Source organism: Emys orbicularis, chromosome 1, assembly GCF_028017835.1.
Source record: "Emys orbicularis isolate rEmyOrb1 chromosome 1, rEmyOrb1.hap1, whole genome shotgun sequence".
Classification (NCBI taxonomy): domain Eukaryota; kingdom Metazoa; phylum Chordata; order Testudines; family Emydidae; genus Emys; species Emys orbicularis.
The window spans coordinates 95,927,724-95,940,516 of NC_088683.1; the positions used below are offsets into that span (position 1 = coordinate 95,927,724).

Genomic DNA, 12,793 nt, shown 5'->3' on the forward strand with positions numbered 1-12,793 from the left:
CACTTTCAACTCAGATGCACTGGCCAGGTACACAGCAAAAGCCCCGCGAACTTTTGAATTTTATTTCCTGTTTGGCCAGTGTGGCAAGCTGATCAGCACAGGTGACCATGCAGAGCTCATCAGCAGAGGTGACCATGGAGTCCCAGAATCACAAAAGAGCTCCAGCATGGACCGAGCGGGAGGTACTGCATCTGATCGCTGTATGGGGAGACGAATCCGTGCTATCCGAACTCCGTTCCAAAAGTCGAAATGCCAAAATAGTTGAAAAAAATCTCCAAGGGCATGAAGGACAGGGGCTATAACAGGGACCTGCAGCAATGCCGCGTGAAACTTAAGGAGCTCAGGCAAGCCTACCAAAAAACCAAAAGAGGCAAACGGCCGCTCCGGGTCAGACCCCCAGACATGCCGCTTCTATCATGAGCTGCATGCAATTCTAGGGGGTGCCCCTACAACTACCCCACCCCTGTCTGTGGACACCTGCAAGGGAGTCTCACGCAACAGGGATGAGGATTAGGAGGAGGATGAAGATAGCGCACAGCAGGCTAGCAGAGAAACTGTCTCCCCGACAGCCAGGAACTGTTTATCACCCTGGACCCAGTACCCTCCCAAGGGGGGCTCCCGGACCATGAAGGTGGAGAAGGCCCCTCTGCTGAGTGTACCTTTGTAAATATAATGCATGGTTTAAAAGCAAGCGTGTTTAATGATTAATTTGCCCTGAAGACTTGGGATGTTTTCCCAGCCAGTACAGCTACTGGAATGCAGTCAAGCAACATCCGTTCTTTATCTCTCTGTTATCCTCAGGAGAGTGAGATCATTCATGGTCACCTGGTTGAAATAGGGGAATTTTATTAAGGGGACATTCAGAGGTGGCCGTTCCTGCTGGGCTGTGTGCCTGTGGCTGAAAAGAAATCATCCCCGCTGTTAGCCACGCGGTGGGGGGAAGGGGGAAGCGATCATCCCAGAGAATTGGGTGTGTGTGGGGGGGGAGGGGGTTAGTTGCACGTTAACCCGAAAACCTTAGCCCCTCCTTTTAAATGGTCAACCCAATTCTCCCTTTTTTCCCTCCCGCAGCTGCAAATGTTTCAACGCTACCACTATCATTTCCGTCCCAGAGGCTAGCGCAGATAAGAAGGTGAAAAAAAAACACTCGCGATGAAATGTTCTCTGAACTCATGCAGTCCTCCCACACTGAAAGAGCCCAGCAGAATGCGTGGAGGCAAACAATGAGGAAAGCACAAAATGAATGCGAGGACAGGAGGGACGCGCGAGATGAGAGGTGGCAGGAGCAAATGCTGAGGCTACTAGAGGATCAAACTGATATGCTCCGGCGTATGGTTGAGGTACAGGAAAGGCAGCAGGAGCACAGACCACCGCTGCAGCCCCTGTGTAACCAACCACCCCTCCTCCCCAAGTTCCATAACCTCCTCACCCAGATGCCCAAGAACACCCAACCACTCCACCCCAGAGGGCTGCCCAAGCAATAGAAGGCTGACATTCAATAAGTTTTGAAGTGCAGTGTGGCCTTGTCCTTCCCTCCTCCACCACTCCACCCAGTGCTTTCCTCCTCCACCACCCCTCCCAGGCTACCTTGGCAGTTATCCCCCTATTTCTGTGACTAATTAATAAAGAATGCATTAATTTGAAACAACAATGACTTTATTACCTCGGCAAGCGGTGATCGAAGGGGGGAGGGGAGGGCGGTTGGCTTACAGGGAAGTAGAGTGAACCAGGAGGGCGAGTTTTCATCAAGGAGAAACAAACAGAACTTTCACACTGTAGCCTGGCCAGTCATGAAACTGGTTTTCAAAGCTTCTCTGATGCGCAGCACGCCCTACTGTGTGTGCTCTTCTAACCGCCCTGGTGTCGGGCTGCGCGTAATCAGCGGCCAGGTGATTTGCCTCAACCTCCCACCCCGCCATAAATGTCTCCCCCTTACTCTCAAAGATATTGTGGAGCACGCAGCAAGCAGTAATAAGGATGGGAATATTGGTTTCGCTGAGGTCTAACCGAGTCAGTAAACTGCGCCAGCACACTTTTAAACGTCCAAATGCACATTCTACCACCATTCTGCACTTGCTCAGCCTATAGTTGAACAGCTCCTGACTACTGTCCAGGGTGCCTGTGTATGGCTGCATGAGCCATGGCATTAAGGGGTAGGCTGGGTCCCCAAGGATAACTATAGGCATTTCAACATCCCCAACGGTTATTTTCTGGTCTGGAAAGTAAGTCCCTTGCTGCAGCCGTTCAGACAAACCAGAGTTCCTGAAGATGCGAGCATCATGTACCTTTCCTGGCCACCCCACATTGATATTGAAGAAACGTCCCTTGTGATCCACCAGGGCTTGCAGCACCATTGAGAAGTACCCCTTTCGGTTTATGTACTGGCTGCCTTGGTGCTCCGGTCTCAAGATAGGGATATGCGTTCCATCTATCGCCCCACCACAGTTAGGGAATCCCATTGCAGCAAAGCCATCCACTATGACCTGCACATTTCCCAGAGTCACTACCCTTGATAGCAGCAGCTCAGTGATTGCACTGGCTACTTGGATCACAGCAGCCCCCACAGTAGATTTGCCCACTCCAAATTGATTCCCAACTGACCAGTAGCTGTCTGGCATTGCAAGCTTCCAGAGGGCTATTGCCACTCGCTTGTGAACTGTGAGGGCTGCTCTCATTTTGGTATTCTCGCGCTTCAGGGCAGGGGAAAGCAAGTCACAAAGTTCCATGAAAGTGCCCTTACGCATGCGAAAGTTTCACAGCCACTGGGAATCATCCCAGACCTGCAACACTATGCGGTCCCACCAGTCTGTGCTTGTTTCCTGGGCCCAGAATCGGCGTTCCACGGCATGAACCTGCCCCATTACCACCATGATGTCCAAATTGCCAGGGCCCGTGCTTTGAGAGAAGTCTGTGTCCATGTCCTCATCACTCTCGTCACCGCGCTGCCATAGACTCCTCACCTGCTTTTGCAGGTTCTGGTGTTGCATATACTGCAGGATAACGCGCGAGGCATTTACAGTACTCATAACTGCCGCGGTGATCTGAGCGGGCTCCATGCTTGCCGTAGTATGGCGTCTGCAGGAGAGCAGAGTGGCAGCGGAAGCGTGACAATGGTTTGCAGCCCTATTGTACCGTCAGCTGCCAGAGCAGGAGAGCAGAGTGGCAGCAGAAGCGTGACGATGGTTTGCAGCCCTATTGTACCGTCTGCTGCCAGCAGCATCCAGGACACAACAGCGGCGGCTGAGCTGAGCTGCCATGGTATGGTGCCTGCGCGGGAAAAAAGGCGCGAAACGATTGTCTGCTGTTGTTCTCACGGAGGGAGGGGCGACTGATGACATGTACCCAAAACCACTCGCGACAATGTTTTTGCCCCATCAGGCAGTGGGAGCTCAACCCAGAATTCCAATGGGTGGCGGAGACTGCGGGAACTGTGGGATAGCTACCCACAGTGCAACGCTCCGAAAGTCGACGCTAGCCTCGGTACTGTGGACACACTCCGCCGACTTAATGTGCTTAGTAGGGACACACAATTGACTGTATAAAATTGCTTCCTAAAAAAATCGACTTCTATAAATTCAACCTAATTTTGTAGTGTAGACATACCCTGAGAGGTGTGAACTGCATCAAGCATCTCAATGGGATAGGAATGCGAAATCTAAAGCCAACTATTTACATTTCGACATTGTCACCCTCCTCTGTACCATCCCCCAGTATGGAGGGCAAATGCCCAAGGAGTCGAAAAAACCCCAAGTGGTGTTGGATGGTGGCAAAAGAATGCCCACTACCATCTGCTACTCGCCAGAAGATTGCACCCATCTGGCTGTGGTGGCCCAGGCATGTGTGTCCTCCAGGCTTGATGAGTGCAATTCATCAGCCCTAGGACAAAGCCTGAGAAAGCTCAAGTGGCTTCAAAACGCAGCAGCCCACCTGCTTAGCAACACAGGTCACTGTGAACACATCACCTCCAGTACAACCACCCCTGCACTGGCTCACCAGTGAGCAGAGTCCAAGTCAAGCTCCCAGCCCTGCTGGTCTAAGCTCTCCATGGGATTGGCCCTAGGTCCCCAAGAGAGCCTCTCTCCCTCCGTAACCATGAACTGCCATGGCAGCTACATTTCACTGGGACCGTCAGCCATGGAGGGCAGGCTCTTGAGTGAGCCAGAGACAAAGCTTTCCCAGGGCCTGCCCCTAGATAACGGCACTCACTCCTGCAAAGAGACAGGAATGAGCATGGAGTGAGTCCCCTGTGCAACTAAATGCAAAACCCACACACAGACACACACTCACTCGCACCCAGGCTGAGGAGGAGGATGGAGATTATATCTGTTATTTCTCTTTTTACTTACTCAGGAGGTGCTTAAATACTACAGAGCCCATCAGTACGACAGGCCACACAAGCACCCTGAGAGGCAGGGAGATATTTCTCCGCTTTCCCCTCCGGGTGGGCACCAAGTGGAACTGCCACAGGTTTAGGAGCCTGCCTAAATGGCCTTTGCCTGCCTAAACAGGTCTTCTCATTTCGGCCGAACCCCTCCAAGCACACTGCTGGGTTCTCCGTCAACTGTTCCAACGCAAGAAAAAGAGTCGGGCTTCATCCTGGGACAGGTCAGTGAAAATCTCTGCTCAGCATGCAGTGAGTCAGAGAATCAGACAAAGCACTTGGAGGGGAGAGAAAAATCAGACTGAAGAGATCTCCGTGCCCTTATGTAAGTGACCTGAATTGAAGAGTGTGCTCCAAGAGGGGGCGGACGGCCTATTGCCAACTACTTAGTTTCCATAACAGACTCTTGGGAGTGGCTTTACCAAAGTTTTTTTGAACGTTCAAAGAAATCCCATTGGTTACCACTATTTTGTGACTGTGTACAAAGAAGCGCAACATCAGAGGGGCCCAATTTCCTTTCACTGCAGCTGCACCAGCTTGTCCCTGCCATGTCCCGATCACCTAGCTGTTCTAGGACTCTGCTTCGAACGAGCATTTCCTCCAACACACATGGTCCTGAGGTAAAGGCTCGCTGGGCTAGAATTCCCAGGATTGCCCCTAGACAGACAAACCTGGCAACCGCACTGGAAGGGCCGACCTCTCACGGTCCCACCTCTATCTCCTACAAGCCGGGAGAGGGAAGGGAGTGCATGTATTGAGAGAGAACATAAAATTTCCTGAACTCTGACAGAGCCCCCTGCCAGGCCCTCTCTCTGTCCCCAGTGGCACAGTACCTGGGCTGGAGAAGGCACGAGCACACGCTCTCTGCTTCTCTTCCCTCCCCACCCCACAGCCGCACCCAGCGGCGCGCTTACCCGAGTATTGCTGCAGCAGCCAGACCTTGAGCTCGATGAAGCTGTGAGCGAAGTGGCAGCTGTCCTCACGCAAGCAGCCGTAGCGCACCTCATGCCGGCACACGTCAAACTGGAAGTGCTCCTGGAACTGGCGGATCTTAGAGTATTTCAGGGAGGTGGAACGCACAATATGAACCAAACACCTGCAGTGGGGAAATGGCCGAGCCAGAGAAACACAAGGGATCAACGGATTGACTCTTCACCCCTCCTCCTCCCCGCATTCACTGAGCCGGCTGAGGCACGGGTGGGTGTTACAGCCGATCCTAGGAGTCACTAACAATCTGGGTGGATCGAAGTCCTGGGTCATGCCTTGTCCCCCACCCCGGAGCACTTCAGGCAGACACCTTGCACCACCTTGTTTAAAATATCTGACCTCTGAACCCCGTGCAGCATAGGCCAGATCCAAGCTCATTGGAGTCAACTGCAGTCTTTCCACTGACATCAATGGGCTCTGATCTGGCTCCAAATCCCTTGGCACCAGGGGTCAGACATGCAGCGCAACATATCACACCTTGAGCTTTCATGTGCTGGGGATGAGAGGAAGAAATGGGCAAGTAACATGAGCTAGCTGGCTGGGCTCTAGCGGGGTTACTCCGGCAGGCACTGCACGGGCCAGTTCACTCACTTGTTGTCGTAGAAGCTGTGTTTGGCAGCAAGGTTGGAGCAGACAGCTGGAGAGTCCTTGGTCCCTTTGCTGATTATCCGGGGTTTGCTGTCAAAGCAGATCTGAGAAGGGAAGAATCAGCACACTAGGAAATCTCAGAGAGCAGGAAAAAGGAGAGATGCTGCCAGAGATCTCACCCAGACTGGGATCATTTCACTTGGAAGGGAGAAGAGCCAGAGGAAACTTACTCGAGAGGTCCAAAAATTAGAACAAGCCTGATGGAAACTTAAGCAGTAGAGCTGCTTGGAAACCAGTAAACACATTTTGCAAACATTTCCAAACAGAATTTTTGGCTTCTTTTGTGACATTCCAACAGTTTTTTCCATCACAGTTGGAAAAATTTCAACCAGGTCAACTTATAATTCCCTTCTTTTCATCCAAAAATGCAAAAGCAAGGGGAAACGATAGGGGAAATTAAAGACGTGTAAGTCCAAAACAAAAGTCATGTTCCTTTACACACACAGTCACCCTGGGGAACATGCTGCTGCAGGAGGTCAAGACGGAGAGGGCCAGATCCTCAGTTGATGTAAATCAAGGTAGCTCTACTGGCTTCAAAACAGCCTGTGTTGTGCAGGAGGTCAAACTAGATGATCACAATGGTCCCTTCTGGCCTTAGAATCTATAAACAAGTGACACTAATTTGCTTCAGACGGGGATTTTTCCCATCACATGGTTATGGTTTGTCAAACAGCCGGGTCAAAGTTATGATTATTAACTACCTTGCTAGCTATGAAAGCCCAAGGTAGTCAAACTGCATGCTCCGGGCGTGAGCTGACCACCTGCAGGGGACAGGGAGGAGTTACCCCCTCCCACACCTACAGCATCACACAGTTGCTCAGGTACATCACGGATTGTTCCGTTTTGTCACCTTCCTCTGAAGCAACAGGGACCGGCTGCTTCTGGAGGCCGGATACTGGCCAGGATGGACCAATGGTCCGGCTGCACACCAACAGCTGATCTAGAGTGGGATGCAGCGGAAGGGAGCCTGCCTCTTTCACGCACTTACAGTAGAGTTACATTTTGGATTTGCACCACTAACGCGGGCACTTATATCTGCAACAACAGGGAATGTGTGAAGTTTGTGCCTACAGCTCATTCCCCAAGGAAACGGTGCTCCCCCCTCCTCTTCCTCCCTGTACCTCGCAGAGGAAGGTGAAGATGCCCTGGTGTTCCTTCAGGAGTTTGGCAATGGTCAAGTTGCCCCGCTTGATCCCTCCCAGCGGGTCAAAGAGGAGGTCACGATTGAGTGTTCCCTTCCTTTCCTCCGTCCACACGTCGATCTCCTCCTGGTGGTACGCGAAGGTGCAGTTATCCCCGTACTTACAGTCCTGCTTGTTAATCATATCTACAAAGCAACAAAGAGCAGAGCACCCCGCATGGAGGGGGGCCAGGTCAGAAACTGAGCTCGCCCTCGTCACCTCGCCCTGCTCCCCACAACTCACAAGGAGCTAAAACTGAAGAGTTAAGACAGACACAAAGCCTGAGCTTTTGGCCCCTCGTTAGACACTTTATAGTTACACCACCTCAGAGACTAGTCTGGTTACATCTCATACACTGAGCAGGGTCGGGCCTGGTCTGGCCTAGGATGGGGAACTTCTTGGGAAAGCCCCAGTGCCCTGCAGCAGGGCTGGTTACTCAGCAGGGAGGGCTCTGGCCAGAACCAAAGTCCCAGCACGTGCTGGTGGGAGCAGTATTAGTAGTTCAGTGCCAGCGGGAGACAGGCTCTCCGCCTCAGCGGGGCACCTAAAACTGGTTGCTTTGAGAGAAGCAGGCTGCAGTCCTGCCATTCCCACCATCCTGCGAAATCTCCAGTGGCCAGGCGCATCGCTCTTTCCAAGCCGTCCTGTACCCAGAGCGATAGCACCAGCTGCTGCTCCGCTGTGCGAAGCTCCCGTTTTCTACCATGTGTTACGGGTTCATCCGTCTCGTCTCTGGTTCTCACTCTGCCCCCCGCCAGCCCCTGAAACCCAGCGATCATTTCACGAAGGAGCGAGAAGGCTCCAGAGGGAGCACGCGATCCCTGCTGAAAGCTCCCCTGCTACCTCTGCCGGCATATGCCTCACAGCCCCCCTCCCCAAGCTCACCTTTGCACAGGTAATAGGATCCCACAAAGTTGGTTTTGGTGGGTCGGGGCCGGATCCTCTTCCAGGTCTTGTCTTCAGAGTTTCGCAGTCTCCCCAGCAATATGTCCCGCTTGCACTTGTGCTCCAGGCCTTCCCGGTAAGTGTAGTCACCAGCCTTGGGGCCTATGGGAAAGGAGGACCCGATCAGCAAGAGGGAAAACAATCCCCAAGCACACGAACTGCTGCGGGTGTCATAAGCACATCACCTGTTTTGGGGTAGCAGAGGTGGCAGGCTTGCTTGAAGACATGAGTGGACGCCAGGGGGTTCTTCACGAGCAGGGCAGTGTTGGGCATCACCGCCTCTGGCTGAGACTGCAGGAGCTCCGCCCCCTTGGAGATGGTAGGGTGACTCACCCCACTGAGGCTGACCTGAAAGACAAAAAAAACCACACACATCCCTCGTCTAAACCTCACAGCCAATGGACAGAAATTGACCCCCAGACTAACACTGGGCCCCTTCATGACCACGCAAACACACAACAGAGCTCCTGCCTCAGCAAGATGGCCGCCACCAGCAGCAGGCGGCTCAGAAACGGCAACAGGAACACCGGAGTTGTGTTTTCAAATACACTCAATGGGCAATTTATCTGCAGCAGAGAAGGACCTCTCCTTCCCCACGGAAGGGCCAGCAACTCAGGGGACAACAGCTCTTTCTTCATCCCTGGAGGAAGGGCTTCTCTCCCCCACCTTCCAGCACAATGAGTTGTGCATTCCACGGCACTTGAACAAAAGAACTAACCCTGCTGTGCAACGTGTCAGACAGAAAGAAAACAGGAAGGACGGAGGTTCAGCGATGTCCCAGTCCCACTCAATAACCTAGTTTAGACAGAGGCAGATCATCCTACCCACAGAGCTCCTGAGAGGAAAAGCCTCTGCCCAACCTCAGACCCGGTGAGACCAACGTACAATCCCATGCATGACGGAGACTGGAGTGGAGCATTTAACTCCATTCAGACCCCAGTGATACAATGGGGGAGGGGACAAAGAAGGAAGGGGAAAATGCTGTGCTACCACATATGGAGAAAGGCCTCCACACAGCCCTGCCACCACACGGGGCGAGCGGGAAGGAGGTTACGCACACAGGGCAGGGTAACTGAAGCCACCAGATTTTGGAACTGATTAAGAAAGGGCCCAGAGTGCAAGAATAGCCCCGTGCCCTCCCCACTCCCATGGCACACGGGCACCTTGGTACATCCAGCAGGGGTAGCAGCTCACTCACCGCAGGAGATGGTTTCTGGCTGCCAGCAGTGTGTCGCAGTTCCTGAGGACCAGCTTCTTCTGGGCAGAGGAAGAAAAATCCCAAACACATACATCTCACTTTCGGAAGCTGCTCTGATGCCCGAGACAGAGATTTGAGCTTGTTCAACAGTTTTTTAATTCTTTTCATCTTCCAGGAACATCCAGTACCCAGGGCAGAGACTTGAAAACTTCGGCAAGAGCCTCCCCTTTTCTGAAATCCCCAAAGGCAACAGACCCCCACTGCCAGATGCCTGAAGGGTGCTTTTCACAAACAGCAAGAGACCAAAGGAATTCAGTGCAGACGGGAGCCTAGGTTCCAGCACAGTCCTCACTGGGCAACCTCTTCTCCGCTTGTGATGCTCCAGCATTCAGTCTGCTGTAACATCCCCATGCAGCCTACCTATGCCCCAAGGGGCTGAAATGCTCCTTACCTGATCTCCCTCCAGAGCCCGGCTCCACAGAACATGACTGGAGTGCTCTTTGGGCTATGACACTTATTGCTCACAGAGATCAAAGGAGGCAAAGACTGACTAAACCATCTAGTCCATCCCACCCTGCCCAATGCAAAATCCTGCCCTACAGTAGATTTGCCAAGACTTTGCCAAAGTCTGTTTTAAATGACTTGGCATGAAAGGGCTCCCACGACTTCCCTTAGGAGACCAGTGTCAGGCAATGTTTCTTCGATATCGAGCCTGAATGTCCCCTCATTACTCGAGCTTTACCCACTGGGATAACCCTGAACAACAGCTCTGCCTCCTTGGTGTCTACACCCTGCAGATGCTTGTAATCAGCGGTCACACCCCACCACTCCCCCATTATCGCTCAGACAAGCCATGCTGATATTTAGTTCTTTTAATCTTTCCTCCATCTCAATCAATTCTCTGGAAGCTTAATTATTGGTCTCTCTCTTCTCTGGCATTGACATCTGTCTGCTGTGGAGATGCTCAGCGCTAAACACGGTGTTCTAGGGGCACTGTCAGCCACAAATGCCTGCAACCCCCACTCCTCTGTGCCCTGCACCTACCTACAGCAAAGGAATCCAGGGCATCCAGTGAGCCCCTGCTAGTTCCAAAGGCGTCCAGGGCATCGAGCCGTGGCTCTGTGTACGGGAGCAGGTCCAGTGAATCCAGAGAATCCAAGGGGGAGCCACCACTGCCCCCAGTGGGCTCAAAGGCATCCAGGACAGAAGAGGAGAGCTGCTTGGTGGGATCCATCACCAGGCCGAAGGAGGCAGGTGGCAGTGGATGTTGGTTAATCGGGATGTTGGCTGTCACCACAGGGGGCAGCAGAGGGGTTCCGCCCGGAAACACGGGGATCAGCTGGGGCATCTCAGTAGGCAAGTTGGTGGGAATGGTTCCCTGGACCAGAGACTTTAAGAGTTGGGAGGAAAAGGGGGCAGAGAAAGCATGTTAGAGAAAGGACTGGAGGAAGCATGTGTCAGAGAGATGGGTGGATGGACAGAGCGCACTACAGCAGCGAGTATAACATGGTCTCCCACTCCAGAGTGCACAGCACTTAACTTCAGAGCAATAAGCCAGCCTCTACCCTCCATGCCCATTTCCACCCCCAAACACAAAAGCAGGGGGTGGAAGGGGGAAAGGTGCTATCTTCATTCCCATGGGGTCTAGCCCCTCCATCTGGATTTATGTATTCCACTCACACTAGGCCGTCCAATGAGCCAAGATCTAAGATAGGCTCCTTAGAGACACACAAGCCAGTGATGGGAAGAAAGAAAGGGACCGAGCACACACTGCCAGATGAACACGCGACGGCGAGGAGAGAGAGAACATGCTCTAAAGGATGGATTCAGAACACGACCGGAGCTCTTACTAGAGGGTACTGTGACCCGTCAGCCAGGGAATCCAGAAGAGAGTCCAGTTCTTCCCCAATAACCTCCCCATCTGTGAAGTCCTCCACACTCTCGGGCACGGGCAGGGATACGCAATCCGGAGAATGGAGCAGTGTGGCGGCAGGCAGAGAGGTGGGCAGGCCCTTTGCATCCATGTCAGAAGCTGAAAGGGCTGCACCCTCGCTCACAGGGATGGAGGTGGCGAGGGGAGCAGGGATGCACTGCAGGTCCATGGAGAAGTCTGCAAGGGGGAGGGGGCGGGGGGAAGACATAAAGCCAGTCACATGGCGCCTGGGGGTGAGCCGAGTGCGGCTTGGCCAAAGAACACAAGATGTACAACTTAGCTGAACCTCAAGCACTTAGCAGGTGAAACCTTTAGAGACTGGTGGCTCCAGTTTCGGGGATTCTTGGCCTTTGTTTTTTGTCTCAGACCTCCCAAAGGCCTTCACAGAATGTCTCGTGAATAGCCAGACAATGCTCACCTCCCATTATGATGCCTGGGAAGCGTCTGCAGGCCAAATCTTGGTCTCACTAAAGTCAACGGCAAAATTGCTATTGAATTCAGTGGTGTCTGGTCGTGACCCCATGAGTCCAGTTACTCTATACCCCATTGTCCGGTGGTTTTTAAATGCTTCTGAACTGCCTCCTCCTGCAGAGCTCAGTTGTCCTCCCAGCACCTCTGCTCCTTGCCGCACCTGTGCCCCCCCCCCCCACTAAAACCCACTTCTCCTCAGGCTCTCTAAGTTCTGAGCTTCCCTGTTGGGGAAGGGAGGGGGACACACAAACCCTGATTGGGGAGGGGAGCAGGGTAAGGAAGCCCAGACAAGCCTCCCAAAGATCATACAGAATATTGGGTCCCCAAACATACATTTTAAGACTCACCAGATGCCCTTGCCAGAGTGGTGCCTAACTCTTGAGGACCCCTCCCCTCGATGTCTGCAGGAGACAGGCTTAAAGCTCTTTACTGTGTTACTGAGGCTTCCCTCAATAGTTTTAGGGGCGATGGGGGGGGAAGGAGAGAACTTTCCCTACAGCTTCCTTCACCCTCTGGCCCAGTGTTCTGACTATTCGAAAATGAGGCAATTCTCCCCCACCCTCAAATACTCTGTTAAGGTGAAGTTAAGGTGGCAAGCACATGTTTGTCATCTGAGCACGCTCTATCCTGCAAAACGGTTAGAGTTTAAAAAGAAACAGTCCAAACGTTAGACCCCCAGGAGATGCAGAGTTACACATGTAAGTCTCAAACCAGGCACCCAAACTACCTTCATTCTGCCCCCATAGCGATGCCCTGAAAAGAAAAAAAATCAGAAAAATACTACCACCTTCTCCATCCACTCCAAAGAGTTCCATGTTCAGAGATTCCAAGGCCCGAAGGGACCCACCCCGGTGATCATCTAGTTTGACCTCCTGTATAACGCAGGCCACAGAACCTCCCCAATACATTATCAGCAACCCCAAAACTAGAACGCCTTCATCTCCTCTGATTAGTGATTGGGCTGCTTTGTGGTCGTACACAGTACATATACCAATTCCTGAGCAGACAAATAGCAAAGCGAAAGCAATCATTCCTCACTCTGCATTAAC

At 52.6% G+C, this 12,793-nt stretch overlaps 1 protein-coding gene across 3 annotated transcripts in view; it reads right to left on the reverse strand.

Moving 5' to 3' along the window:
- Positions 1-12,793, reverse strand: part of ZC3H7B (zinc finger CCCH-type containing 7B) — a 61,283-nt gene that overhangs the window by 22,462 nt on the left and 26,028 nt on the right. For all 3 annotated transcript variants that reach the window (XM_065409810.1, XM_065409803.1, XM_065409818.1), the window contains 8 exons: positions 11,191-11,450; positions 10,385-10,730; positions 9,341-9,399; positions 8,328-8,490; positions 8,083-8,244; positions 7,138-7,343; positions 5,960-6,060; positions 5,296-5,477 (listed from right to left, as the gene is read on the reverse strand). In XM_065409810.1, the coding sequence (XP_065265882.1) occupies positions 5,296-5,477; positions 5,960-6,060; positions 7,138-7,343; positions 8,083-8,244; positions 8,328-8,490; positions 9,341-9,399; positions 10,385-10,730; positions 11,191-11,450 (1,479 nt within the window). The remainder of the gene's footprint in view (positions 1-5,295; positions 5,478-5,959; positions 6,061-7,137; positions 7,344-8,082; positions 8,245-8,327; positions 8,491-9,340; positions 9,400-10,384; positions 10,731-11,190; positions 11,451-12,793) is intronic.